We start from the raw sequence: 26,744 nt of genomic DNA on the forward strand, positions 1-26,744 counted from the left end.
AGGCTGAGGAGAGCTCCTCGGTTGGGTTCAGGAATGGGGAACAGGGGGAGGAGTTCCAACAGTGTTCTGTGATGAACAGCAAACCACTGCCTGATGGTGTTAGACGGTTAGAGCCGTGAAATGACCACATATTTGGGCAAATCCTCTTGCATCACTTCTCTCTCACGATCAGGGATGAGGGCGGGAGTGAAGTCTGTTTTGATTGTGTTAGTGATCGTAGGACTATCTTCACTGGGTGAGTGTTTCTAAATAATGTGGCGGCACGGTGGCGCAGCAGGTAGTGTCGCAGTCACACAGCTCCAGGGGCCTGGAGGTTGTGGGTTCGATTCCCGCTCCGGGTGACTGTCTGTGAGGAGTTGGTGTGTTTTCCCCGTGTCCGCGTGGGTTTCCTCCGGGTGCTCCGGTTTCCTCCCACAGTCCAAAAAAAAACACACGTTGCAGGTGGATTGGCGACTCGAAAGTGTCCGTAGGTGTGAATGTGTGTGTGTCTGTGTTGCCCTGTGAAGGACTGGCGTCCCCTCCAGGGTGTATTCCCGCCTTGCGCCCAATGATTCCAGGTAGGCTCTGGACCCCCCGCGACCCTAAAATTGGATAAGCGGTTACAGATAATGGATGGATGGTGATGAAGTGTACTGAGGGGTCAAGAGAGGAACCAGACAGCAGCTGGCAGGGAACGTCCCCACAACCTGGACGCTGTAGCATCCAACAACTGAAGACCTTTATCACAGAGCTTCAAAAAGACAAACGTGACGAAAACAAAAAGAAACAAACCAAAGAACATTAAAGAAAAGAGCAATCTTTTATCTCCACTGAGTCTCCCCTGAACTTACAAACCTTTCCCTGTTTTTAAACAAACTACGACCACAATTCCAAAACGTTAGGACGCTGAGGATGGTCTTCACAGTTTTTCTGAATTGTTCCTCAGTTTTTGACTGTTTTTCACAGATGGTGTACAACACGAGTGTTTGAGATTCACAGAGCATTACATTTTTAAATTAACATTTGTTAATATTTTACACAGTGTCCTAACTCTTCTGTAACTGGGGGTGTATTATGAGGGTGACCCTTAAACTCAACAGACATAATAACAGTGATATAGCACTATACACATTTACATTACGGTGTTCACCATTGATTCCTCGCATATTAACTTCTTTCTTTTTCTACCTCTTCTACAGATTGTGGACAGGGACAAGGGAACTCCAATGGGAGTAAGTACTAACTCTAAATCCCCGCAGGTGTGCACACATTAGCAGGACTCAGGTTTGTTGATTACCAAAAGACATCTGTGAGGAGGCAGGTGATGTGTCTGTATGTATTAGAGTGGTACAGCCCCACACAGTCTCTCTCTCTGTCTCTATCTCTGTCTCTGTCTCCGTCTCTCTCTCTCTCTCTCTCTCTCTCTCTCTCTCTCTCTCTCTCTCTTTCTCTCTGTGTCTCTCTCTCTGTGTGTCTCTCTCTCTCTCTCTCTCTCTCTCTCTCTCTCTGTCTCTCTCTCAGTTCAGTTCAGCAGTGCTTTATTGGCATGAATGTAATACAATACACTGTTGCTAAAGCGTGTTACAGAAAATACATAAACATATAGATACAGATACAATTACAACAACAGGAAATTAATGATAATTAAATAAGAAAAGGAAAATAAGAGCATGGAGACAATATAGATGTTTAATAATCTGTAATAATCATTAATAATCAGTAATACTCAGTAATGATTAGTTACACTGTTGATTGGCCACACTGGTTGTCCCTCAGGTTGTGGCAGTCTGTCACGTATTTGGCTGCGTGTGTGATCAGCTCCTCCTTCTCTCCCAGTACATACTGGAGCTTCTCTGTATCAGTGAGGAGCAGGAACTCAGGACAGACTCGACTCGCTCTCTGGTAGAACCTGCTCCTGACGGACTCATACTTGGGGCATTGGGTCAGGAAGTGCAGCTCTGTCTCCACCACCGAGAGCTCACAGTGAAAGCACAGCCTGTCCTCTCTGGGGACCCGGTTCTGTCTGTGACGGCCGGTCTCCACGGCCAGACTGTGCTCATTGAGCCTGTACCTGGTCAGCGTCTTCCTCAGTGCCCTCTCTCTGATGGTTGTGAGGTATTTGGCCAGTGTGTATTCTCTGTTGAGGGATGGGTAGCTCTGTAGTTTGTGCTGTTGTTGTGTAGTGTGAGTCCAGTGTGTGAGGTAGATGTTTTGTTGGTGTATAGTGTGGGTCCAGTGTGTGAGGTGGTTGTGTAGTCTGTGTGTAGTGTGGGTCCAGTGTGTGAGGTAGATGTTTTGTTGGTGTATAGTGTGGGTCCAGTGTGTGAGGTGGTTGTGTTGTCGGTGTATAGTGTGAGTCCAGTGTGTGAGGCAGATGTTTTGTTGGTGTATAGTGTGGGTCCAGTGTGTGAGGTGGTTGTGTAGTCTGTGTATAGTGTGGGTCCAGTGTGTGAGGTGGTTGTGTAGTCTGTGTATAGTGTGGGTCCAGTGTGTGAGGTAGATGTTTTGTTGGTGTATAGTGTGGGTCCAGTGTGTGAGGTGGTTGTGTTGTCGGTGTATAGTGTGAGTCCAGTGTGTGAGGCAGATGTTTTGTTGGTGTATAGTGTGGGTTCAGTGTGTGAGGTAGCTGTGTAGTATGTGTATAGTGTGGGTCTGGTGTGTGAGGTGGTTGTGTAGTCTGTGTATAGTGTGGGTCCAGTGTGTGAGGTGGTTGTGTAGTCTGTGTATAGTGTGGGTCCAGTGTGTGAGGTGGTTGTGTAGTCTGTGTATAGTGTGGGTCCAGTGTGTGAGGTGGTTGTGTAGTCTGTGTATAGTGTGGGTCCAGTGTGTGAGGTAGATGTTTTGTTGGTGTATAGTGTGGGTCCAGTGTGTGAGGTGGTTGTGTTGTCGGTGTATAGTGTGAGTCCAGTGTGTGAGGTAGATGTTTTGTTGGTGTATAGTGTGGGTCCAGTGTGTGAGGTAGCTGTGTAGTCTGTGTATAGTGTGGGTCCAGTGTGTGAGGTGGTTGTGTAGTCTGTGTATAGTGTGGGTCCAGTGTGTGAGGTGGTTGTGTTGTCGGTGTATAGTGTGAGTCCAGTGTGTGAGGTAGATGTTTTGTTGGTGTATAGTGTGGGTCCAGTGTGTGAGGTAGTTGTGATGTCGGTGTATAGTGTGGGTCCAGTGTGTGAGGTAGTTGTGTTGTTGTTGTATAGTGTGGGTCCAGTGTGTGAGGTGGTTGTGTTGTCAGTGTATAGTGTGGGTCCAGTGTGTGAGGTAGATGTTTTGCTGGTGTATAGTGTGGGTCCAGTGTGTGAGGTGGTTGTTTTGTCGGTGTATAGTGTGAGTCCAGTGTGTGAGGTAGATGTTTTGTTGCTGTATAGTGTGGGTCCAGTGTGTGAGGTAGATGTTTTGTTGGTGTATTCTGTGGGTCCAGTGTGTGAGGTAGTTGTGTTGTCAGTGTATAGTGTGAGTCCAGTGTGTGAGGTAGATATTTTGTTGGTGTATAGTGTGGGTCCAGTGTGTGAGGTAGTTGTGTTGTCGGTGTATAGTGTGGGTCCAGTGTGTGAGGTAGTTGTGTTGTCGGTGTATAGTGTGGGTCCAGTGTGTGAGGTAGATGTTTTGTTGGTGTATAGTGTGGGTCCAGTGTGTGAGGTAGTTGTGTTGTTGGTATATAGTGTGGGTCCAGTGTGTGAGGTAGATGTTTTGTTGGTGTATAGTGTGGGTCCAGTGTGTGAGGTGGTTGTGTTGTCGGTGTATAGTGTGGGTCCAGTGTGTGAGGTAGATGTTTTGTTGGTGTATAGTGTGGGTCCAGTGTGTGAGGTAGTTGTGTTGTTGGTGTATAGTGTGAGTCCAGTGTGTGAGGTAGATGTTTTGTTGGTGTATAGTGTGGGTCCAGTGTGTGAGGTAGTTGTGTTGTCAGTGTATAGTGTGAGTCCAGTGTGTGAGGTAGTTGTGTTGTCAGTGTATAGTGTGAGTCCAGTGTGTGAGGTAGTTGTGTTGTCAGTGTATAGTGTGAGTCCAGTGTGTGAGGTAGATGTTTTGTTGGTGTATAGTGTGGGTCCAGTGTGTGAGGTAGTTGTGTTGTCAGTGTATAGTGTGAGTCCAGTGTGTGAGGTAGATGTTTTGTTTGTGTATAGTGTGGGTCCAGTGTGTGAGGTAGTTGTGTTGTTGGTATATAGTGTGAGTCCAGTGTGTGAGGTAGATGTTTTGTTGGTGTATAGTGTGGGTCCAGTGTTTGAGGTGGTTGTGTTGTCAGTGTATAGTGTGAGTCCAGTGTGTGAGGTAGTTGTGTTGTCAGTGTATAGTGTGAGTCCAGTGTGTGAGGTAGTTGTGTTGTCAGTGTATAGTGTGGGTCCAGTGTGTGAGGTAGTTGTGTTGTCAGTGTATAGTGTGGGTCCAGTGTGTGAGGTAGTTGTGTTGTCTGTGTATAGTGTGGGTCAAGTGTGTGAGGTAGTTGTGTTGTCGGTGTATAGTGTGGGTCCAGTGTGTGAGGTAGATGTTTTGTTGGTGTATAGTGTGGGTCCAGTGTGTGAGGTAGTTGTGTTGTCAGTGTATAGTGTGGGTCCAGTGTGTGAGGTAGTTGTGTTGTCAGTGTATAGTGTGGGTCCAGTGTGTGAGGTAGTTGTGTTGTCAGTGTATAGTGTGAGTCCAGTGTGTGAGGTAGTTGTGTTGTCGGTGTATAGTGTGGGTCCAGTGTGTGAGGTAATGGTGTTGTCGGTGTATAGTGTGGGTCCAGTGTGTGAGGTAGATGTTTTGTTGGTGTATAGTGTGGGTCCAGTGTGTGAGGTAGTTGTGTTGTTGGTATATAGTGTGGGTCCAGTGTGTGAGGTAGATGTTTTGTTGGTGTATAGTGTGGGTCCAGTGTGTGAGGTGGTTGTGTTGTCGGTGTATAGTGTGGGTCCAGTGTGTGAGGTAGATGTTTTGTTGGTGTATAGTGTGGGTCCAGTGTGTGAGGTAGTTGTGTTGTCGGTGTATAGTGTGAGTCCAGTGTGTGAGGTAGATGTTTTGTTGGTGTATAGTGTGGGTCCAGTGTGTGAGGTAGTTGTGTTGTCAGTGTATAGTGTGAGTCCAGTGTGTGAAGTAGTTGTGTTGTCGGTGTATAGTGTGAGTCCAGTGTGTGAGGTAGATGTTTTGTTGGTGTATAGTGTGGGTCCAGTGTGTGAGGTGGTTGTGTTGTCGGTGTATAGTGTGGGTCCAGTGTGTGAGGTAGATGTGTTGTCGGTGTATAGTGTGGGTCCAGTGTGTGAGGTAGATGTTTTGTTGGTGTATAGTGTGGGTCCAGTGTGTGAGGTGGTTGTGTTGTCAGTGTATAGTGTGGGTCCAGTGTGTGAGGTAGTTGTGTTGTTGGTATATAGTGTGAGTCCAGTGTGTGAGGTAAATGTTTTGTTGGTGTATAGTGTGGGTCCAGTGTGTGAGGTAGATGTTTTGTTGGTGTATAGTGTGGGTCCAGTGTGTGAGGTGGTTGTGTTGTCGGTGTATAGTGTGAGTCCAGTGTGTGAGGTAGATGTTTTGTTGGTGTATAGTGTGGGTCCAGTGTGTGAGGTAGTTGTGTTGTTGGTGTATAGTGTGGGTCCAGTGTGTGAGGTAGATGTTTTGTTGGTGTATAGTGTGGGTCCAGTGTGTGAGGTAGATGTTTTGTTGGTGTATAGTGTGAGTCCAGTGTGTGAGGTAAATGTTTTGTTGGTGTATAGTGTGGGTCCAGTGTGTGAGGTAGATGTTTTGTTGGTGTATAGTGTGGGTCCAGTGTGTGAGGTAGTTGTTTTGTTGTTGGGTGATGATGTGTTGGGGTCTGATTTTCTGAGTGAGTGTGTGGTGAGGATGTTTGGACTCGGTGATGTCATTGGCTTGTAGGTCACTGAGGTTCAGGACCAGCTGGCTGAGGGGACTCCTATCAATGTGAAGCTCCTGATTGGAAAGGGCTTTGTAGTGCAGTGACTGGGGGTCACTGGATTTTAGATGCCTCCAGAAGTTCAGAGCTCTTTTCTGAATGGCTATGAGGAGGGGGTACTGCCCTAGTTCGGCCCTGCGGCCGTTATTGGGGGCCTTTCTCTGCACATGCAGGATGCTTCTGCAGAATTCCATGTGTAGGGTTTCAATTGGATGTTTGTCCCAGTTGGTAAAACTGCTTTGTGTTAGGGGTCGCCACACCTCACTGCCGTACAGAGCGATGGGTTCAATAACCGATCTGAACAGTTTCAGCCAGATTGGAATTGGTATTTCTAAATTAATGGACTTTCTGATGGAAAATAGGGCCCTCCCTGCCTTCTCTCTGAGCTCCTTCACAGCCGAGTCGAAACCTCCCGTGGAGCTGAGGGTTATCCCAAGATATGTGTGTGTTTTAGTGTGCTCAATTTTGGTGTTGTTTATTGTAAAATTGTAGTTCCCCTGATTTTTAGACCTCTCTTGAAATGTCATTATTTTAGTTTTTCTCTGGTTTACTGTTAGAGCCCAGTTTTGACAGAAGTTCTCCAGGACGTTTAAACTTTCCTGGAGTCCTTCTCTGGTCGGTGACAGTAAAACAAGGTCATCTGCGTAGAGGAGGCACTTGATTCTGGTGTCCCCCAAAGAGAGGCCGGGTACTGAGTCACTCTGGTCCAGTTTATCAACCAGTTCATTAATTTAGATGTTAAAGAGAGCGGGGCTCAGGCTGCAGCCCTGACGTACTCCTCGAGACTGTGGGAAGAACTCTGTCCTGAGCGTCCCCATTTTCACTGCACATTTACTGTGAGAGTATCTCACACGTGTTTATCTCTGTGTGTGGAGGGTGAAGATGTGGTGCGGGAGGAAGCCGATCTGAGCTCTGCTGAGGATGTTATGGTCTGTGAGGAAACCCGTGAGTCGAGTGTTGAGGACGCTACAGAAGACCTCCCCCAGGCCGCTGCTCACACAGATCCCTCTGTAATTGTTTGGGTCGTATTTGTCTCCGGATTTGAATATGGGGGATATGAGACCCTCGCTCCAGACGCTGGGGAAGTGGCCTGTGTTTAAAATAAGGTTGAAGAGTTTGAGAACGGTCGATTTGAATTTCGAATATGTGTGATTTATCATTTCATTCATGATGCCGTCTGTACCACAGGCTTTTCTGGGCTGGAGGCCTCTGAGCTGTTCCTCTAACTCTGACTCTGTGATGGGGAAGTCCAGTGGGTTCTGATAGTCTTTGATCACTGTGTGGAGTGTTTCTAATTTACTTGATATTTGCTGTTGTTGTGTATTTAATGACTGACGACTGTACAATGATTCAAAATGATCTCTCCACACGTCTCCATCAGTGATCGCTAAATCATCCTGATTTTTTCTGTTTAATGACTTCCAGTTACAGGCCCAGAATGAATTGGAGTTGATTGAAATCTCCAGGTTGTGTATTTGTTTTTGTGTGTATTTGTACTTTTTGGTTCTGAGTGTGTGTTTGTATTCTCTCAGTACCTCACAGTATTCAGTGCGTAATTCTTCGTTAAGTGGTTCCCTGTGTTTCTGATTGGATAATTTTCGGACTTTGTTTCTCTTTATCTTGCAGTCGTGATCAAACCATGTGTCTGGTTGGATTTTTCTTGGTTTGTTTTTCCTGATTGTGAGATTAGATAGTCGGGCTGATTGTGAGAGATTAGATATTCGGACTGATGGTGAGATTAGATATTTGGACTGATGGTGAGATTAGATATTTGGACTGATGGTGAGATTAGATATTCGGACTGATTGTGAGAATAGATAGTCGGGCTGATTGTGAGAGATTAGATATTCGGACTGATGGTGAGATTAGATATTTGGACCGATTGTGAGATTAGATATTCGGACTGATCGTGAGATTAGATATTCGGACTGATCATGAGATTAGATATTTGGACTGATGGTGAGATTAGATATTTGGACCGATTGTGAGATTAGATATTCGGACTGATCGTGAGATTAGATATTCGGACTGACCGTGAGATTAGATATTTGGACTGATGGTGAGATTAGATATTTGGACTGATGGTGAGATTAGATATTCGGACTGATTGTGAGATTAGACAGTCGGGCTGATTGTGAGAGATTAGATATTCAGACTCATTGTGAGATTAGATATTTGGACTGATGGTGAGATTAGATATTTGGACTGATGGTGAGATTAGATATTCGGACTGATTGTGAGATTAGATAGTCGGGCTGATTGTGAGAGATTAGATATTCAGACTCATTGTGAGATTAGATATTTGGACTGATGGTGAGATTAGATATTTGGACTGATGGTGAGATTAGATATTCGGACTGATTGTGAGAATAGATAGTCGGGCTGATTGTGAGAGATTAGATATTCAGACTAATTGTGAGATTAGATATTTGGACTGATTGTGAGAATAGATAGTCGGACTGATTGTGAGATTAGACAGTCGGGCTGATTGTGAGAGATTAGATATTCAGACTGATTGTGAGATTAGATAGTCGGGCTGATTGTTAGATTAGATAGTCGGGCTGATTGTGAGAGATCAGATATTCAGACTCATTGTGAGATTAGATAATCGGACTGCATGATCAAAGATATGATTTAAGTTTTCAACAGCCACATCAACACCTCCTTTATGTTGTTGGTAGGTGTTTGACAGATAGGAGTCGAGACGTGTCTGGATTTCCGGGCTGTTTACGGCGTGGAGGTATTGGTCAGTGCTGTCGGGAGTCCACCTGAGTGTGTGTTTGAGTTTGTACAGTGTGCTGGGGTGTTTCTTGTGGTCAGTTCTAATGATTCTGTTCAGATAGAGTGTGATTTGGCTGTGGTCTGAGAGGGGTGTTAGTGGCTTGACCGTGAAGGCTCTGAGGAAGGCCGGGTCCAGATCGGTTATAGCGTAGTCCACCGTACTGCTGCCGAGAGCCGAGCCGTGGGTGAGCTGACCGTAGGAGTCCCCTCGTAGTCGACCGTTTACGACGTACAGACCCAGGCTTCGACAGAGCTGTAGCAGGCTCTTCCCATGAGAATTTACAGATTTGTCATAGTTTTCTCTGCGGTGGAACGTTGGGAAGTGGACGTTGTTCCCTGTTATAAAGTGGTCACCGTGAGAGCTGATGAAGTCGGGCTGAGCTCCTGTCCTGGCGTTCAGGTCTCCACAGATAACCACATGTCCTTGTGTTTGGAAATGACTGATCTGTTGTTCTAAATCTAAAAAGGTTTCCTCTTTGAAATAGGGCGATTCTGCTGGGGGGATGTAGATGGCACAGAGAAATATATTTTGGGGGTTGAGATTAACTGCTTATTAATTTTGATCCAGAGAAGATTTTCCCCTTGTTTTACTTTTTGAATCGATTGAGAAAGTTCTGATTTAAACCAGAGGAGCATCCCCCCTGAGTCTCTTCCCTGAGAAACTCCCTTTAATTTAGTGGAGGGCACCACTAACTCCCTGTACCCTGGAGGACAACCAGTGGCTCGTCTCCTTTACTCCATGTCTCCTGCAAAATTACTATATCTATATTTCTAATTTCTTGTAAAAAATCAGGGTTTCTGCTCTTTAAACCAAACAAAGAGTTTAAACCTTGGATATTCCAAAGAGAGATGTGAAAAGATCTCTCTCTCTCTCTCTCTCTCTCTGTCTCTCACACTCACATTTACATTATGGTATTCACCATAGATTTGTTGCATATTAACTTCTTTCTTCTTCTACCTCTTCTACAGATCCTGGACAAGGACAAGGGAGCTCCAATGGGAGTAAGTACTAACTCTAAATCCCTGCAGGTGTGCACACATTAGCAGGACACGTGTTCAGTTGATTACCAAGAGACATCTCAATCAATCAATCAATCAAATTTTATTTATATAGCGCTTTTCACAACAAAAAGTCGTCACAAAGCAGCTTTACAGAGATCCGGGTCCAAGCCTCCTATGAGCAAGCCAGGGGCAACAGTGGCAAGGAAAAACTCCCTCAGCACACGAGGAAGAAATCTTGGAAGGAACCAAGACTCATACGGGGAACCCATCCTCCTCGGGTCGACACCGGAGACACAACAGAGAACAGAAGTATAAGTGAAATGACCGATGAAGGGGTTATAGTAATATAAATGTAGTATATTAATGATGATGGAGAAGCAGAAATGAAAATGGTGAGGATGATGATATTAGTGATGTATGAGTCTGATGAAGGAGGAGGTGATCAGGGATTCAGTGTGAGTTAAAAGTAGGTGCAGAGTTAATCTGAGATAAAACAGCATGGCCAAGCATGATAGTGTAGATGAGACAAGGCCAGGATCTTGTACAGGACACGGGCTGGATCAGGGCAAAACCTGGAGAGCAGCAGGACATCTCAAAGCATGAGAGAGAGACAGGAGAAAGAAAGCCAGACAAAGGGAACAAATAAAAATACAAAAGGTTAGTAGGGTCATGGTAAAGAACGGGGAAATTTGTCCTGCGAAAAAAGCTTCCACTGGTCAGGCAAGAGAACCCAGCGACAGACAGCGTTGTTGGCAGTTACTACAAAGCTAACTAAGAATGCTGTAGCTATGGTGATATGACAGGGTTAACACAGAACAGTGATAATATGAAAACCAGCCCGAACACCAATATAGAAGGAGTAACCTGAAAGTGAATGATTAACCAAAAGCTTGTTTGAAAAGGTAGGTTTTTAATCTAGATTTAAAGATTGAGAGTGTGTCTGAGCCCCGAACAGTAACCGGAGGCTATTCCAGAGTTGAGGAGCTTTGTGAGAAAAGGCTCTTCCTCCTGCTGTGTTTTTCTTAATGCGAGGAACAAAGAGTAGATGGGCATCCTGTGAACGAAGTGTACGTGACGGGCGATAAGGTATGAGAAGTTCAGTAAGATACTGCGGGCCTAAACTGTTTAGAGATTTATAAGCTAAGAGGAGTATTTTATAGTCAATGCGAAATTTTACAGGTAGCCAGTGTAGGGACGAGAGAACTGGGGTGATATGTTCGAATTTTCTAGCTCTAGTGAGCACCCTGGCTGCTGCATTTTGAACTGAAGCTTGTGTAACGCTTTGCACGAGCTCCCTGCCAGGAGCGCATTGCAGTAGTCTAGACGTGAAGTTATAAAAGCATGCACTAGTTTCTCTGCATCTTTTAATGATAAAATATGCCGAATTTTGGCAATATTGCGTAGGTGGAAGAAGGCGGTTTTGACTGTATTGGATATGTGGGTATCAAATGTCAGAGTCAAATCAAAGGCTACCCCTAAGTTTTTAATGATGGCATTGTGTTTTACTGTTGAATTATCAAGGTTAATAGCAGCATTTCTGAGTGAATGTATCTGAGTATCTGTACCTAGTAACAAGACCTCAGTTTTATCAGAATTTAACATGAGAAAATTTTGCATCATCCAGTCTTTAATTTCAGTTAGACATTCTGTTATTTTACGTAGACAAGCAACATCATTGGGTTTGGCTGATATATACAGTTGTGTGTCATCAGCATAACAGTGGAATTGAATCCCATGCTTACGGATTAGTCTACCCAGTGGCAGCATGTAGAGTGTGAACAATACAGGGCCAAGCACTGATCCTTGTGGGACACCATATTTAACTAAAGTATGATTAGAGGATTTATTATTCAGATAAACAAATTGGTAACGATCGGATAAATAAGATCTGAACCAAGAGAGGGCAGGTCCTTTTATTCCTACCAGATTTTCCAGCCTATTAAGAAGCATCACATGATCTATGGTATCAAACGCTGCACTAAGGTCAAGCAGCACCAGAATAGAGATATAGCCCTTATCATGTGAAAGGAGTAAGTCATTAGTTACTCTTGTTAGAGCCGTTTCTGTGCTGTGATTTGGTCTAAATCCAGACTGAAAAATGTCATGAATGTCATTGTTTTGTAGATAAGAGCACAACTGCTCTGACATGACTTTTTCTAGAATCTTAGCAATAAAAGGGAGGTTTGAAATTGGCCTGTAGTTTGCGAGTACAAGAGGGTCAAGATTGGGTTTTTTAATAATTGGTTTGATTACCGCTAGTTTCAGTGGTTTTGGTACATATCCAATGTTGAGGGATGAGTTTATTATTGTGAGCAATGGTCTAATGACTTTAGGTAAAATTTGTTTAAATAATTGTGTTGGTACAGGATCCAGTAAGCATGTAGTTGATTTAGATGAGCTAATTAAACTAAGCAAGTCATTTTCATCGACAGAATTCAAGTAGTCTAAGTGCACCTCAGAGCTGGCAGGGGGTTCATCTACGAGAGCCGATGTGACTTTGGACTGATTTTGGATTTTGAGGCGAATGCAATCAATTTTATCATTAAAAAACATCATAAAGTCATTGCTACAGAAATCAGAGGGAACAATGGGGTTGATTTCCTTTTTGTTTCCAATTAGATTTGATACAGTGCTAAAAAGGAATCTAGGGTTGTCTTTGTTGTGTTCTATAAGGGAAGAGATGTACTGTGATTTGGCTTTAGATAAGGCATGCTTGTAGTCGGTGAGGCTGTGCTGCCATGCAATTAGGAAACATTCTAGTTTTGTGTGTCTCCATTTACGTTCATGGTTACGAGCAGCCAGTTTTAATGCACGCGTGCTGTCACTGTACCATGGAGCAAGCCTTTTCTCTCTAAATTGTTTGGTCTTGACTGGTGCAACACTATCTAGGTTTGTACACAATAAGTGGTGTAGGTTGTTTGTAATGAGCTCAAGGTCATTTGGGTGAGTTGGAAAAGAAATGGTGGTAAGGTCTGGAAGGTTGTTGATAAAATCACTAACTGTTGAGGATGTTATAGTGCGCTTTCTAATATAGCGTGGTTGTGGTCCTCCATCTGTGAGGAGGCAGGTGATGTGTCTGGTGCTTGACAGCATCAGAGTCTCTCTCTCTCTCTCTCTCTCTCTCTCTCTGAGATGAACTTTTGAGTTGTGATTATAGTCCACTGCAGGCATGTCTTTGGTGACATCACAGATCTGAGCAGTCAGGGTCCTCCTCCAAATGTGAAATGTGTTTGTTAAGATCCAGCAGAGCACTGCACTAATGTCAGTTAAAAACATCAGGTGAAGCTTATGGAGTGAATTTTGTGTCAAAAGTTTGTACAAAAGCAAAAGTAAATCTGCAAAAAAAGTCTTAGAATCAAGAGCAGAAGGTATATGTTGTGAATTCAAAACAGAATAAAGTTCCAAAAGTGTATTTTTAAAAGATACTTGGTTACGTTATTACACTTTCCAGTTACTGATGCTTATTTTCGTTTGAATCTGGGTTGTTTTTGGGGTTTCATTGTTTTTGTTTTTTGGATTTTTCCAGAAAGGTGTTTGGCTTCTGGAATCTCTCTTTGCTTCTTTTGGAAGTAATTTTACACGTGGGAGTGTCTTAAATGAAGCAGGATTTTAGAGTTTTCCATATCGGAAAAATCCAAAAAACAGAAATGTAATGAAAATGTCACTTTTTGCACTTTTTCGTTCACAGACCAATTTACAGATTTATGTGTTTTTTTCATTGTAACCACCTTTCTAATGCAGGGTGCCATTCTGATACCCCTGGATGGGTCGGCAGTTCATCACAAGGTAACCCACACATACACTCACACCTATGATCATTTTTGAGTCATCCACATACCAACATGTGTTTGAACTGTGGGAGGAAGTGGAGCACCTGTAGGAAACCCACACAGGCACAGGGAGAACACCACAGTCCTCAGTGACAGGTGTTTTTCTTTGTTAATTAGATTAGTAAATAACTTTAATCCAGCACAGTGTCAACATTTTCAATCTTATCATTTTATATGAGGCTTACTCAGCAGTAATCTGCCTTATGACAAACTGGCTTCACGCTGATCTCTCAGGTCACCTTGGTTTTCACTGACGCTGCAGGGGGGAAGATTAATAAAAATACATTTTAAATCATAAGCTTCTTACACAGTAGCTTCACATTTTGCTAAAACAAGTTAAATCTCAATGGAAATTAACAGTTCATTGTTATTTCAAGCTAGATACAGCCAGTCTAACAGCCTATTAACAGCTAGCCTACCTTCATGGCTGCGTGGCTGTTTGGCTAAAGTTACTTATGCTCTTAACTGTCACTGTAGCTGGAGATGTACATTTTAAATCCTTTCTCCCACTTGCTAAAAGTTTCACAAGCCGGCCTCCTACGTTGTTGAGGTCCAGCTGATGTCAATCGTGCAGACAGAGTGTAAAAGAGAGCCATGTTTATCCTCTTGTTGACCGGCGTAATGTGCCAGTTAGCAACTCAGAAGACTAGCGTGGAGAGACTTTTATTGTATTGGATTATTTTCCAGAATAGAAGTCTCTGTGCATTTCAAATCTGTTTGAGGAGATTAACTAGTTAGGTCGTGTACAGGACAGTGATCTGAGTGGTCCCATGGTGAACCAGCAGTGTTCTACAGACAGCGGTGTGCAGACTTTTTAAACCACGGGACCGTATGCTCTCTGTCTGTGCAGCACGTCCCACATGCAGGAGTGGGTTTGTTCATTAGGGCACTGGGGCAACGCACCACCAAAAGGGAAACGGAGGATTTTTTTCTCTTTCATTCTACTACACTAAAAACCCATTTTGTCCCGCCTCTAAGTATCACAGTCCAATCAGCGTTACAGGCCCGCCTCTTTTTGGGCAAGATGGTGGAAAATTGGCCCAGTCTCATAAACTCTCATGTTAAGGCTCTTTAATTTCAAGCTGCAGAGCCTTCAGTTCATTCCCAGTGGGTTCTGAGAGCTCGCCTCAACATACTTTCGTCATTTACAAAGTGAAACGTGTTCCAAACGGCCCCCTACTCTATTCCCTACATTGTTGACTATGTAGTGAAGTATACAGTGAATAGGGCACTGATTAATTTTAGGCACAACCCTGTACGGATCCCCAGAGCAGCCAGAGCCGTGTAGAGAGAGCAGCTAGAGGTCAGTACATGAGGTGGGAACAGAAATGAAACTCTTCAACGATAGATAACACAGTCAAGTTAGGTTCCTGATTAATTTGTACAGTGCAATGTGCCAATTGTCTAGATGACTATAGCTCCTAATTTGGGGCGCCCCCCCACCACCCCCTCCACCCTGAGAGACTCGGCAGGAACCACCACCGCCCACAGGTGTAGAACAGGGGCTAGAGGACATGAATTACACAGATCCTGTTGTTTTTGCAGGAGGCAATCCAGCAAACACCTCCTGCCAGAGCATCGTTCTGTTTGGTGGAGAATTCACTGGAAATATAATGGCACCAAATTACTCTTGTTCAAATAATACTGGTAAGACTTTAGTAAAAGTTGAAAGTGATTAAAGTTCACTTTAAAAGCTGTGTTGTGAACAGACTATAACAGTCTAACAGTCTAACAAATATTTCTGCTTCTTTTTTACAGAAAATTTAACAATAGCCAACAGCACAATCTGCCTTTTTTCATTCGACTTTATGGGTACGTTTACTTTAAATGGTATTAATGTTGTTCTGGGAAGGTGCCCATATAAATATATATAAATACTGCCTTTAATATCAGACTTACATAGTCATAGACACTTACACCTTCCTCCTTCACGTCTTCCTTCACAGTCAACAGCTCTCAGAACGGGACAGACCCCTGTGAGTATTCAGTGCAATAAAATAAATAAAGATATACTTTTTGGTGTTTTTTTTTTTTAAAACAAAACATTATGAATAACGATGTGGGTCGTGTCTCTACAAAATTGTATTTGTATTTCTGTTGTATTTGTGTCTCTACATATTTATATTCTGGACAATAAAAGAGTAAAATGTCAGAGCTATCATCAGAGTGTACACAATGTACCCAGAATGTTCCGAGCTTTCAGCGCATGTCTGTCTTTACCCTGATTCATTTTCATTCTTCTTCATGAACAGAAATAGACAAAGACAAATGTCCCAGGAAACAAACATTTAAAATGATAATAGTGAAAAATGGCTAGATACAAATCTCTTAAATGAAGATTTACAGCAGAGGTGCTCTATGCTAATGATCAGAGGCTAATATCTCATCATATGATGCACTGAGGGGCCTTTATAGACAACTTGATTGTTGCTAAGTAACTGTAAACAGGAATCTGATACTGAGCGACTCATGTAGACCCGTGTGACTACCTGATTCACGTGACCCGCCTGATTTGGACTGGGCGCGCACAGACATCAACGCATGTAGCTTACAGCAGCAGAGAGACTGATTTCCAAATCAAAGAAGAGCTTTATCTTCAACAGAGTGTAACTGTAAACTCACACAAACACGAGTTAGCCTTTCCTCACTGTCCTTTACTGTTTTAATGTGGAGCTCCGGCAAAGTGTGTATATTTACAGCTGAATATATCTGTGTCGAGAGTCTCCTATTTAAACAAAACATGACAAATAACGACGGGGGACACATGCGGCGTTCAACAAAAAAGGGCTGTGTCTGTTTATAATCATCTTTGAAGAAGGAATTAATAAAATATCAGAGCTATCAGCGGTGTGTACACAAGCGTGATGTTGTGTGAATGCGACGTCCAAATCAGACAGAGGCCCAAACCTCATAACGTGTTTTATCTTTACCACATTATTAAAGAGGTGAGAACTCAAGACTGTTTGCTGAAATCAGATTTTTCAGCTCAGTGTTGTTCAAACTAATGTTTCAAAAGTGCTGTTTTAATAGATCGTCTATCCCTGATATTACCACGTGTCTTTATCTCCTCCTAGACGTATTCTTTAACTACAGCAAAACTGGTGTGTGGCTGTTAAATACCAGTAGCTCGTACCAGCTCAACATAACCAGGGATGTAGTCCGGAGACCGACACAATGCATCTGTGTTGTGCAAAATAAATGTAGCCTCAACTGGACTCAAGGTACAGTATCAATACAGTGTTATATTTTATGAATATTTATGATATATATATATATATATATATATATAACAGTATGGAATGTATAGAATGGGCTGAATAATGTAATATATTCTATAATTAGTCAGTGCAACTTTGAATATTTAATATCTGTGATGAATTATTCAAACTTCCCCTGAGTTATTTCCTATGTTCCATGAATTATTCATTATCTATGAGTTATCTCCGAGTTTCTAGATGAATATTAGTAAATATTACAGATCATTGAGTAATCTGGGTGTAAAGAATTTCAGATGGATTTTTAAATTAAAAATCTTAAAGAACACAGGTTTATGTTCTTAAGAAGATCCAGGTCGAGTCAGTAGCTGTTAGAAATATTCAGAGTTATTTAAATCCAACCAATAAATAATTAAACGTTATTCAGGAAAGTTGTAATATATTCACACTTTGTTAAGGTTTAGTTTTTTATTGTTTTTGTTTGGTACCCTGCAGTGAACCGGAACCCGTGTAACAAGAGCTCTTACCTTCCCAGTAAGTAGTGGTGGATGAAGTGGTGGATGAATGAATGAATGAATGAATTAATTAGTTAATGGGTGAATGAATGGGTGGATGAAGTGGTGGATGAAGTGGTGGATGTACATGTGCACAGTAAAGCACACTCTGAACCACTGTCTGATGTGTTTTATTATGGGGTTAAACTGGGCTCAGTCTGGAACACAGCAGCAGTCATTTACACTGTGTGAACATTTCCTGAAGAATAATTTTTTTTTTTACTTTAATATGTATTTTAGTGGTGTATTTTTATACGTATTTATTTATATATTTCCACATTTCTTCATTTATTTCTTTATGTATTTCTGCACCTGTATATTAATTTAGTGGGTGGTCCTAACCTCACTCTAAAGCAGGATTGGTCAGTTTTTAGGGGATAGTTTGATTGGAGAGTGAGGATATAAAATGTGACAGATAATTGTTTTAGTGATAAAGGGTCCCCTTTAAAACACAGGACAACTGCTAACGATGATCTGAATTATTGTGAATTATTGTGAAGTCATTACCCTGGTACTCTGCAGATTGTAGCGTCTCCTGTCTGGATCCTAAGTCGGTGTGCGATAAAGCTGAGTACACGACTGATAACGGTAACGGTAACGGTAAGAGTATTTTATTTACAATCACTCTGGGAATTGAAAAAACTGTAACCTTAAGAAACTGAAACATTAGCGTGAAACAGTTAAATCCCTCATTCTTTTTCTGCTCTGATTCTTCTCCGTGTGATTCAATTATACTGACACCTAGTGTCCTTCTGGATGTAACAGAGATTAAAAATGTATTAAACCTATTTTAATCACGGCCAACGGTCACATGGTGGAGCAGCAGGTGGTGTCTCTATCACAGCTCCAGGGTCCTGGAGATTGTGGGTTCGAGTCCCGCTCTGGGTGACTGTCTGTGAGGAGTGTGGTGTGTTCTCTCTGTGTCTGCGTGGGTTTCCTCCGGGTGACTGTCTGTGAGGAGTGTGGTGTGTTCTCTCTGTGTCTGTGTGGGTTTCCTCCGGGTGACTGTCTGTGAGGAGTGTGGTGTGTTCTCTCTGTGTCTGCGTGGGTTTCCTCAGGGTGACTGTCTGTGAGGAGTGTGGTGTGTTCTCTCTGTGTCTGTGTGGGTTTCCTCCGGGTGACTGTCTGTGAGGAGTGTGGTGTGTTCTCTCTGTGTCTGTGTGGGTTTCCTCAGGGTGACTGTCTGTGAGGAGTGTGGTGTGTTCTCTCTGTGTCTGCGTGGGTTTCCTCCGGGTGACTGTCTGTGAGGAGTGTGGTGTGTTCTCTCTGTGTCTGTGTGGGTTTCCTCCAGGTGACTGTCTGTGAGAAGTGTGGTGTGTTCTCTCTGTGTCTGCGTGGGTTTCCTCCGGGTGACTGTCTGTGAGGAGTGTGGTGTGTTCTCTCTGTGTCTGTGTGGGTTTCCTCCGGGTGACTGTCTGTGAGGAGTGTGGTGTGTTCTCCCTGTGTCTGCGAGGGTTTCCTCCGGGTGACTGTCTGTGAGGAGTGTGGTGTGTTCTCTCTGTGTCTGCGTGGGTTTCCTCCGGGTGACTGTCTGTGAGGAGTGTGGTGTGTTCTCTCTGTGTCTGCGTGGGTTTCCTCCGGGTGAATGTCTGTGAGGAGTGTGGTGTGTTCTCTCTGTGTCTGCGTGGGTTTCCTCCGGGTGACTGTCTGTGAGGAGTGTGGTGTGTTCTCTCTGTGTCTGCGAGGGTTTCCTCCGGGTGACTGTCTGTGAGGAGTGTGGTGTGTTCTCTCTGTGTCTGCGTGGGTTTCCTCCGGGTGACTGTCTGTGAGGAGTGTGGTGTGTTCTCCCTGTGTCTGTGTGGGTTTCCTCCGGGTGACTGTCTGCCAAAAACACATGTTAGTAGGTGGATTGGAGACTCAAAAGTGTCCGTAGGTGTGAGTGTGTGAGTGAATGTGTGTGTCTGTGTTGCCCTGTGAAGGACTGGCGCCCCCTCCAGGGTGTGTTCACCCCTTGTGCCCAATGATTCCAGGTAGGCTCTGGACCCAGCCCCACCCTGAACTGGATAAGGGTCACAGACAATGAATGAACGAATGAATGAATGAATGAATGAATAATCATGACCAACCCCAAGTGTGGCACCTACGCTATTTGTTTATTTTTGTGTGAGGTACAATATAAACATTATTAAATTGTATATATTTTACAGTTAAAAAAGCAGTAAATAATCACTTTCCCAAAAGGGTTCTGATGGTGAAAATGTTTACACTATGTTCCTCCATCCTCAGAGTCCACTTCTAACGATGACATCATCAAGTTTCAAAATCAGTCCCCGACGTGCCAGAAGTATGGGAGTCCTGTGAAAAAACCAGAGCTTGAAATTAGTACTGATAAACTGAACACTTCCTCGGTCAAAGGCCTCAGCTCAAACACGACAGACAAGGCGTAAGACCTCAGTGATTGAATCTGTGTTTCCTGTGTCCAGAGAAAAGCTGGCATCTCCGTTTTCTTGTCTCTCACTCTCACTTTCTCTCCGTTATTAATCAGTCAAGCCATAAACGCGTTAATCAACGATGTTCTGGAACTGATGGTAAACAAGACCTCAGCCTTCATTGCCCTCGGAGTGAACCAAGGAGTGCTGATGAAACCACAGAGTGCGTCCACCACGCAGGACGTCTCCGTGATCTACTCCCCGAACACCAACCTCAGCGTGAGTAAAAGAACCACACGGTGCACTGTTCTGAGGGGAGGGAGGGTACGATTATGGGGTACGGCTTTAGAGAGCACTACCGCCCCCATGCTTCACGGCAGAGAGATCAGGGTTAGCCCTGTGTAACTGATTATCACATCCTGTTTCCCTCAGTCATCTCTGCAACGTGACAGTTTCTGGAGCTCTGAGGTTTCTACACAGTTTTATCCAGAAATCAGCTGTGCTTTACGTGACCAAGGCCTTTTGTTTATTAGTTTTATATTAATTCAGTCATTGTCTCAAGGTCGTGGTGGGTTCGAAGCCTACCTGGAATCACTGGGCGCAAGGCAGGATCACACCCTGCAGGGGGCGCCAGTTCTTCACAGGGAGACACGCACTCACACATTCACTCACACACCCACACCTACCAATGTCTTGGCCTTGTCTCTCCTACAGCGTCCTGCATGGCCATTTAAGGAACTGTTTGAGTCCAAACTGACTTTACAGCAGTGTTTATTCTCCCACAGAAACACTGAGCACCTCCTGCTCCTTCTCACACCTTCATTGCTAATGCTCCACGTTCATGTCACCGTAACTCATCCCTATCTGTATTTTACTGCTGTGTTGTTGTGTCTCCGGTGTCGACCTGAGGAGGACGGGTCCCTTATGTTGGTTTATTCTTATATTCTTTTTATTTGCAGATCCTCGAAGACACGACTCAATCGGCCACTTTCCCTCTGGCGATCAACATCCCTCAGGAGGCTTTAAAAAAAGCATCCGAACAAAACACTAGCAAACACTTCACCGCTGTGTTCAGACTCCTCGAGTTCCCAAAGGTACACCACGCCATTTTACTGACACTTTAATAACAACTAACTCTCTCTCTCTCACTGACCTCTCTCTCTGTGTTCTCTCTCTCTCTCTCTCTGTGTTCTCTCTCTCTCTCTCTGTGTTCTCTATCTCTCTCTCTCTCTCTCTGTGTTCTCTCTCTATCTCTCTCTCTCTCTCTCTGTGTTCTCTCTCTCTCTCTCTCTCTCTCTGTGTTCTCTATCTCTCTCTCTCTCTCTCTCTCTGTGTTCTCTCTCTCTCTCTCTCTCATTCTCTCTGTCTCTCATACACTCATTGACCCCCCTCTCTCTGTTCTCTTTTCTGTTCTCTCTCTCTCTCTCTCTCTCTCTCTCTCTCTCAGGATTTGAATGCGAGTGCCGTTCTGAATGACGCAGTGTACTCTATTGATATGGGAACAAAGATTAACAACCTGTCCAACCCCATTAACATCACCTTCAGGAACGCTGTTCAGGTAAAGCCTCACTTCTCACACCCCTGTGGGGCCGGTCCGGGTCGTCCGGCTCGGTACCAAAAGGTTTTGTCTAGGGTTAAATCTAGTGGCCCAATCAACAAAGGCCCTCCAGGGTCAGGACTGTACCCGACCCTTTCCTGAACCCAGGCGAAACCTTTATACAGAGAGTTACTGGGCTGCCCACGTTTATCTCATACGACCGTCCCACCTGGGTGCCACTAATAGCCCCTTTACTGAACCCCACCACCCATCAGCCCAGGCCCGTCCCAAACCCACCCACGCCCCCCGTGTGCCCCCCTCGGGATCTTTACTGTTATCACTGTAATTCTGGTTTGTTCTGATGTGGTTTTGTTTTTCAGACTGGATTCAATCTTGAGTGTAACTCCTGGAACGGAAACGGTATATTTTTCACATACATTTTCAATACAATTAAGTTCTCTGCATTAAAGCAACAGTAGGTAATATTTTTACCATAAAATCCCAGCTTCAAAATCACTGTGAGGTGCCACTGAGCTGTAAAAAGGAGAACAGAGCCTCTGTCACAGCTACTGTGGGCTCAGCACTGCAGAAACAGCAGTGTAGCTCTGGATGGAGAGCAGGAAAACACCCCCTCCTCATCCTTTTTTAATTCAGGACAGTGCTGTAAAAGTGAATTACACTCTGAAACTGTAGGTGGAGCTAAGAGCAAAAACACCAAAGTCGTACCTAGTGTTGCTTTAAACTAAACCAGCGTCCAGGCTTAAATTAATTACAGTGAAGTGTCTGTGTTTTTGAATGTTTCTAAATGGTTTAAAGGGACAACTGGTGTTTTTTTGTTTTTTCCCTCAGGAACGTATCCGACCTGGACGAATGAGGGGTGTAACACCAGTAACTTGGGCTCTAATGTCATCTGTCAGTGTGTCCACCTCACCTTCTTCGCTGTGCTGCTCGCGGTGAGATTCTCTGCTTCCCATTTTTACATCAGTAAATCACCACCTTTCCTCAGCTGACTCCCTATCCATGCTTTTCCACTGCATGGCCCCTACTCTACTTCCCCTCCTCCCCCAGGTGAATCAGGTCCTGGTTCTGGAAGCGGGTTCTTGTTTAGTGGCTGTTCTCTCGTGGTTCAGAGCGAGTCGAGTAGGGACTAAACCGTGGCGTGTAAACCTTGCAGAGCGCTGATCGTCCAGAGAGAGTCGTCACTCTACGCCACGCGACGCAGACGACCAGCACCAACTCTCCATCTGTAAAATCTCCAGCTGCAGCAGAGATCACGTTTGTTTTTATCCGACTCACGACGGCAGCTCGTAAAATGACGCCGTGGTCTTTTGAAGAGGTTCAAACGCTCCTCGGATCGGTGGCCGACGAAAGAATCCAGCGAGAGCTGGACGCTGCAACAAGGAAGGAACAAACTCTACTGATCTGTCTGAACTGATGACGGAGCTGTGTTCAGTCCCAAACAACAACAACACGCCAATACACCATGAGTAAACACCGCTTAACGTTACCACCGCCGTTGTTGTGGTTTCCAAAGATCACTGTTCCCCTTAGAGATGGGGTTAGAGACGACACCAGGTACATTTCATGGAAGAGCTGTGGGAGTGGAAAACCAACCAGGGACCAATCAGAGAGTAGAGTCCAATAGAGACCAGTCCATGGAGTAGGGACCATGCAGTGGAAAAGTGCCATTAGATTCCTACTTACAGATGACTGGGGCATCACTAGGGACGTACACAGTTGTGTCATTAAATGCATCTGATGTCACCAGTTGTGTTGTTTCCACAGCCGGATCCATCCGCACCCATCAGCAACTCAGACCTGAATAACCTCACCTACATCACCTCAATCGGCTGTGGGCTCTCAATCTTCTTCCTGGGTGTCGCCCTCTTCATGCACTTCCTGCTCAGGTTCAGTCAAAGCACTCCTTTAAATTGTTTCTTAATTAAAAAAATACCAAAAGGCCAGAAGATAAAATGCAAAGCGATATTCCTGTTTCCATAGAGACTGTTGCCTTGGAGACTAACATACACTCCCTCTCTGTTTCTATAGTAATAAAAAATCCTACTTTATGTTTCTATAGCAACTGACATACACACACACACACACTGTTTCTATAGCAACTAACAAACACTCTCACTCTTTCTATAGCAACTAACATACCCTCCCTCACAGTTTCTATAGCAACTAAGATTTTATACCAACTGATATACCTTCCCTCCTCATTGCTGAGGACATTAAGAAAGGATATGTCAATGTCACCCTAATTACTGACACCCTTTTTTTTCACTGTTGCTACAGAGACTGATATTTCCTTCCTTCCCGTTGCTATAGCAACTGACACCTCTATCAGCGTTGACATAGAAACCAACACAGACTCCCTCCCTCACTGTACTATAGTTGTTATAGTAACTAATATACCCTCCTCTGTTTCTACAGTGACTGACATACCGGCTGTCTCTTTTGCTACAGAACCTGACATATTATTCCTTGTTGTCTCCATAGCTACGGACATGCCCTCACTTTCTGTTGCTATAGCAACTGACACACTCTCTTTCACTTTTGCTATAGTAACTGACATTCTCACATTTCCGTCGCTATGGAGACAGACATACCCTACGTCACTGTGGACTATCCACAGAAATGGTGTTGTATAGGCTTCAGAATAGTATTTAATAATAATAGTAATAATAAAGATTTCTTCTGTGTGTGTCATCAGGCGAATGAGGAAGAGCGATTCCGTGCGTATCCTCATCAACCTCATGCTGGCGCTTCTGCTGCTGAACCTGACCTTCCTGACAAACGAGTATGTGGCAGATACGGGGAACGTGAACGGCTGTAAGGTGATGGCAGGGTTCATGCACTACACCCTCCTCTGCAGCTTCACCTGGTTCGGTCTGGAGGCGCTACACCTGTGTCTGCAGCTGCGCACAAAGCCAGAGCCCATCCCACACTACTTCACCAAGATCTGTATCGCCGGCTGGGGTCAGTGCTGCACCAAAACACTCACAAACTACTCGTACCTCAGAAATGTGGCATGGTCTTGTGAAGAACAAAATCTGATTTGCTTTTTATCGCTCTGTAGTCAGAATGAAGCAGTTGATGCTCAATAGCTTTGCTGTGGATAGACCACAGCGGGGGGGCTATAGCCCCCTAAAAGCTATGTAGTCCCCCACTCCACGTGTGGAGGTAGTTTGTTTACAAAATATCCGCTGTACAATAAACCATGGTGTTATGTAAGAATATCATTAATTTAACATAATCTTAGTGCCGCACAGTGGAGCAGCAGGTAGTGCGCCCTGAACTAGATAAGTGCTTAGACAATGAATGAATGAATATAATCTTCAATATTCATTCATTATCTGTAACCCTTATCCAGTTCAGGGTCGCGGTGGGTTCAGAGCCTACCTGGAATCATTGGGCGCAAGGCGGGAATACACCCTGGAGGGGGCGCCAGTCCTTTACAGGGCAACACACACTCACACATTCACTCACACCTACGGACACTTTTGAGTCTCCAATCCACCTACCAACGTGTGTTTTTGGACCGTGGGAGGAAACCGGAGCACCCGGAGGAAACCAACACGGACACAGGGAGAACACACCACACTCCTCACAGACAGTCACCCGGAGGAAACCCACGCAGACACAGAGAGAACACACCACACTCCTTACAGACAGTCACCCGGAGGAAACCCACACGGACACAGAGAGAACACACCACACTCCTCACAGAAAGTCACCCAGAGGAAACCCACGCAGACACAGAGAGAACACGCCACACTCCTCACAGACAGTCACCCGGAGGAAACCCACGCAGACACAGAGAGAACACACCACACTCCTTACAGACAGTCACCCGGAGGAAACCCACACGGACACAGAGAGAACACACCACACTCCTCACAGAAAGTCACCCGGAGGAAACCCACGCAGACACAGAGAGAACACGCCACACTCCTCACAGACAGTCACCCGGAGGAAACCCACACGGACACAGGGAGAACACACCACACTCCTCACAGACAGTCACCCGGAGGAAACCCACGCAGACACAGGTAGAACACACCACACTCCTCACAGACAGTCACCCAGAGGAAACCCACACAGAGACAGAGAGAACACACCACACTCCTCACAGACAGTCACCCGGAGCAGGACTCGAACCCATGACCTCCAGGCCCTTGGAGCTGTTTGACTGCGACACCTACCTGCTGCACCACTGTCCCACGAATATAATCTCATCTTCTCTTTATTTATCTCTAAAGATCTTATCTTGTGGTATATTTTCTTATTTAATCTTATATTTTCATGTGTCATCTTATCGTAGATTGGATCTGATTGAAGTTTGACTGTTGTGTTTTTCAGCTCCTCCTGCTGTTATCGTGACAATGCTCTTCATTTTCCAAAAGTACAGCCTGCTGGTCATACACCCAGACAAAGGGAAGGATGTAAAAATGTGAGTGTTCTTCACAATCACAGCCATCATTCACCAACCTGCACAAAGAGCCATTCAGGAGCACCTCAAACTGAGTCGAACATCACCGAGCTCAATGCCGAACCAGGGCTAGAGGGGTGTACAGCTCCCTCGCTACCAGAGAGCACCAGACCCTCAGTGCAGTTTGGTGGAGGAGGGAAATAATCGGTTACAGACAATGAATGAATAAAGATTGTGTGATAAACTCAAATAATACTGGACTATCACGAGGAGAGATGTGGAAAGGGTTAAATTTTCTTAAAGTGAATAAAATATTGTTCAGTGTTTTATAATATTAACAAGAATATCGTTATCACAAATATACTATATATATACAATATATTGTGATATTATTTTAGAGCCATATCGCCCACCCCTAAGGTCTACAAACTGAAAAAGGGGCTCCAGCTCCATTTCAAAGCTTGTTTTTAATTATTTTAATTGTCCTTGACTTTGCCGTCTGTTGTGAAGGTGCTGGATCACAGACACGACCGTCCATTACGTGGTGAACATCGGCTACTACTCCGTGGTCTTCGCCTTCACCTTCACCACCTTCATCGTGATGCTCAGGTGGATCTTTCTGCTCAGAAAAGCTGCAGTGCTGCATCTCAAACCACCGCCGGTCCCCGGGAAACGCTCCAAGACAAGAACACTGGACGTCATATCAGTCATGGGCCTCTGCTGCACCCTGGGCATCACCTGGGGTTTCGCCTTCTTCGCCTACGGTGCCCTGAAACTCCCGTCCTACTACATCTTCACCATCCTCAACTCCTTCCAAGGTCTGAGAGAGAGAGAGAAACACAGAGCACCAGTTACTCACACAATATCACACCGGCATCGCAGACGTAAACAAACCAGGTCTCGTGTTTTAGCTTAGACTAGTGAAATAAATTAATCCCACAATCGTCAGTGATGCCACAGCCATCCGTAAGTCTCTCCCTGTCTCACTCTCGTGTGTCGCTTCACTCAGGGAAATTTTAGACAAGCTTGTAATAATATTCATTCAATTATTAATAGTAATAATATATACATTGTTTTTATCTATAAAGCACTTGTACACGATTATCTCAAAGTGCTTTAAAAATAATAATAATAATTTCAGTCATAAAAGCAAAGACAAGAAGAAGAACAAAGAAT

The 26,744-nt window shown here is 44.3% G+C and overlaps 1 protein-coding gene across 2 annotated transcripts in view; it reads left to right on the top strand.

Moving 5' to 3' along the window:
- Positions 1–26,744, top strand: part of adgrg11 (adhesion G protein-coupled receptor G11) — a 40,587-nt gene that overhangs the window by 11,812 nt on the left and 2,031 nt on the right. The window contains exons 5-23 of one of the 2 annotated variants that reach the window (XM_066676683.1): positions 1,179–1,211; positions 9,596–9,628; positions 13,370–13,414; positions 15,004–15,105; positions 15,217–15,270; positions 15,405–15,434; positions 16,533–16,679; positions 17,169–17,207; positions 17,750–17,827; positions 19,454–19,610; positions 19,713–19,875; positions 20,556–20,690; positions 21,044–21,154; positions 21,514–21,553; positions 21,983–22,086; positions 22,919–23,040; positions 23,850–24,115; positions 25,499–25,589; positions 26,079–26,386. In XM_066676683.1, the coding sequence (XP_066532780.1) occupies positions 1,179–1,211; positions 9,596–9,628; positions 13,370–13,414; positions 15,004–15,105; positions 15,217–15,270; positions 15,405–15,434; positions 16,533–16,679; positions 17,169–17,207; positions 17,750–17,827; positions 19,454–19,610; positions 19,713–19,875; positions 20,556–20,690; positions 21,044–21,154; positions 21,514–21,553; positions 21,983–22,086; positions 22,919–23,040; positions 23,850–24,115; positions 25,499–25,589; positions 26,079–26,386 (2,058 nt within the window). The remainder of the gene's footprint in view (positions 1–1,178; positions 1,212–9,595; positions 9,629–13,369; positions 13,415–15,003; positions 15,106–15,216; positions 15,271–15,404; positions 15,435–16,532; positions 16,680–17,168; positions 17,208–17,749; positions 17,828–19,453; positions 19,611–19,712; positions 19,876–20,555; positions 20,691–21,043; positions 21,155–21,513; positions 21,554–21,982; positions 22,087–22,918; positions 23,041–23,849; positions 24,116–25,498; positions 25,590–26,078; positions 26,387–26,744) is intronic. The other variant, XM_066676684.1, reaches the window with a different exon arrangement.

The sequence above is a fragment of the Hoplias malabaricus genome, chromosome 7 (genome assembly GCF_029633855.1).
Source record: "Hoplias malabaricus isolate fHopMal1 chromosome 7, fHopMal1.hap1, whole genome shotgun sequence".
NCBI lineage: Eukaryota > Metazoa > Chordata > Actinopteri > Characiformes > Erythrinidae > Hoplias > Hoplias malabaricus.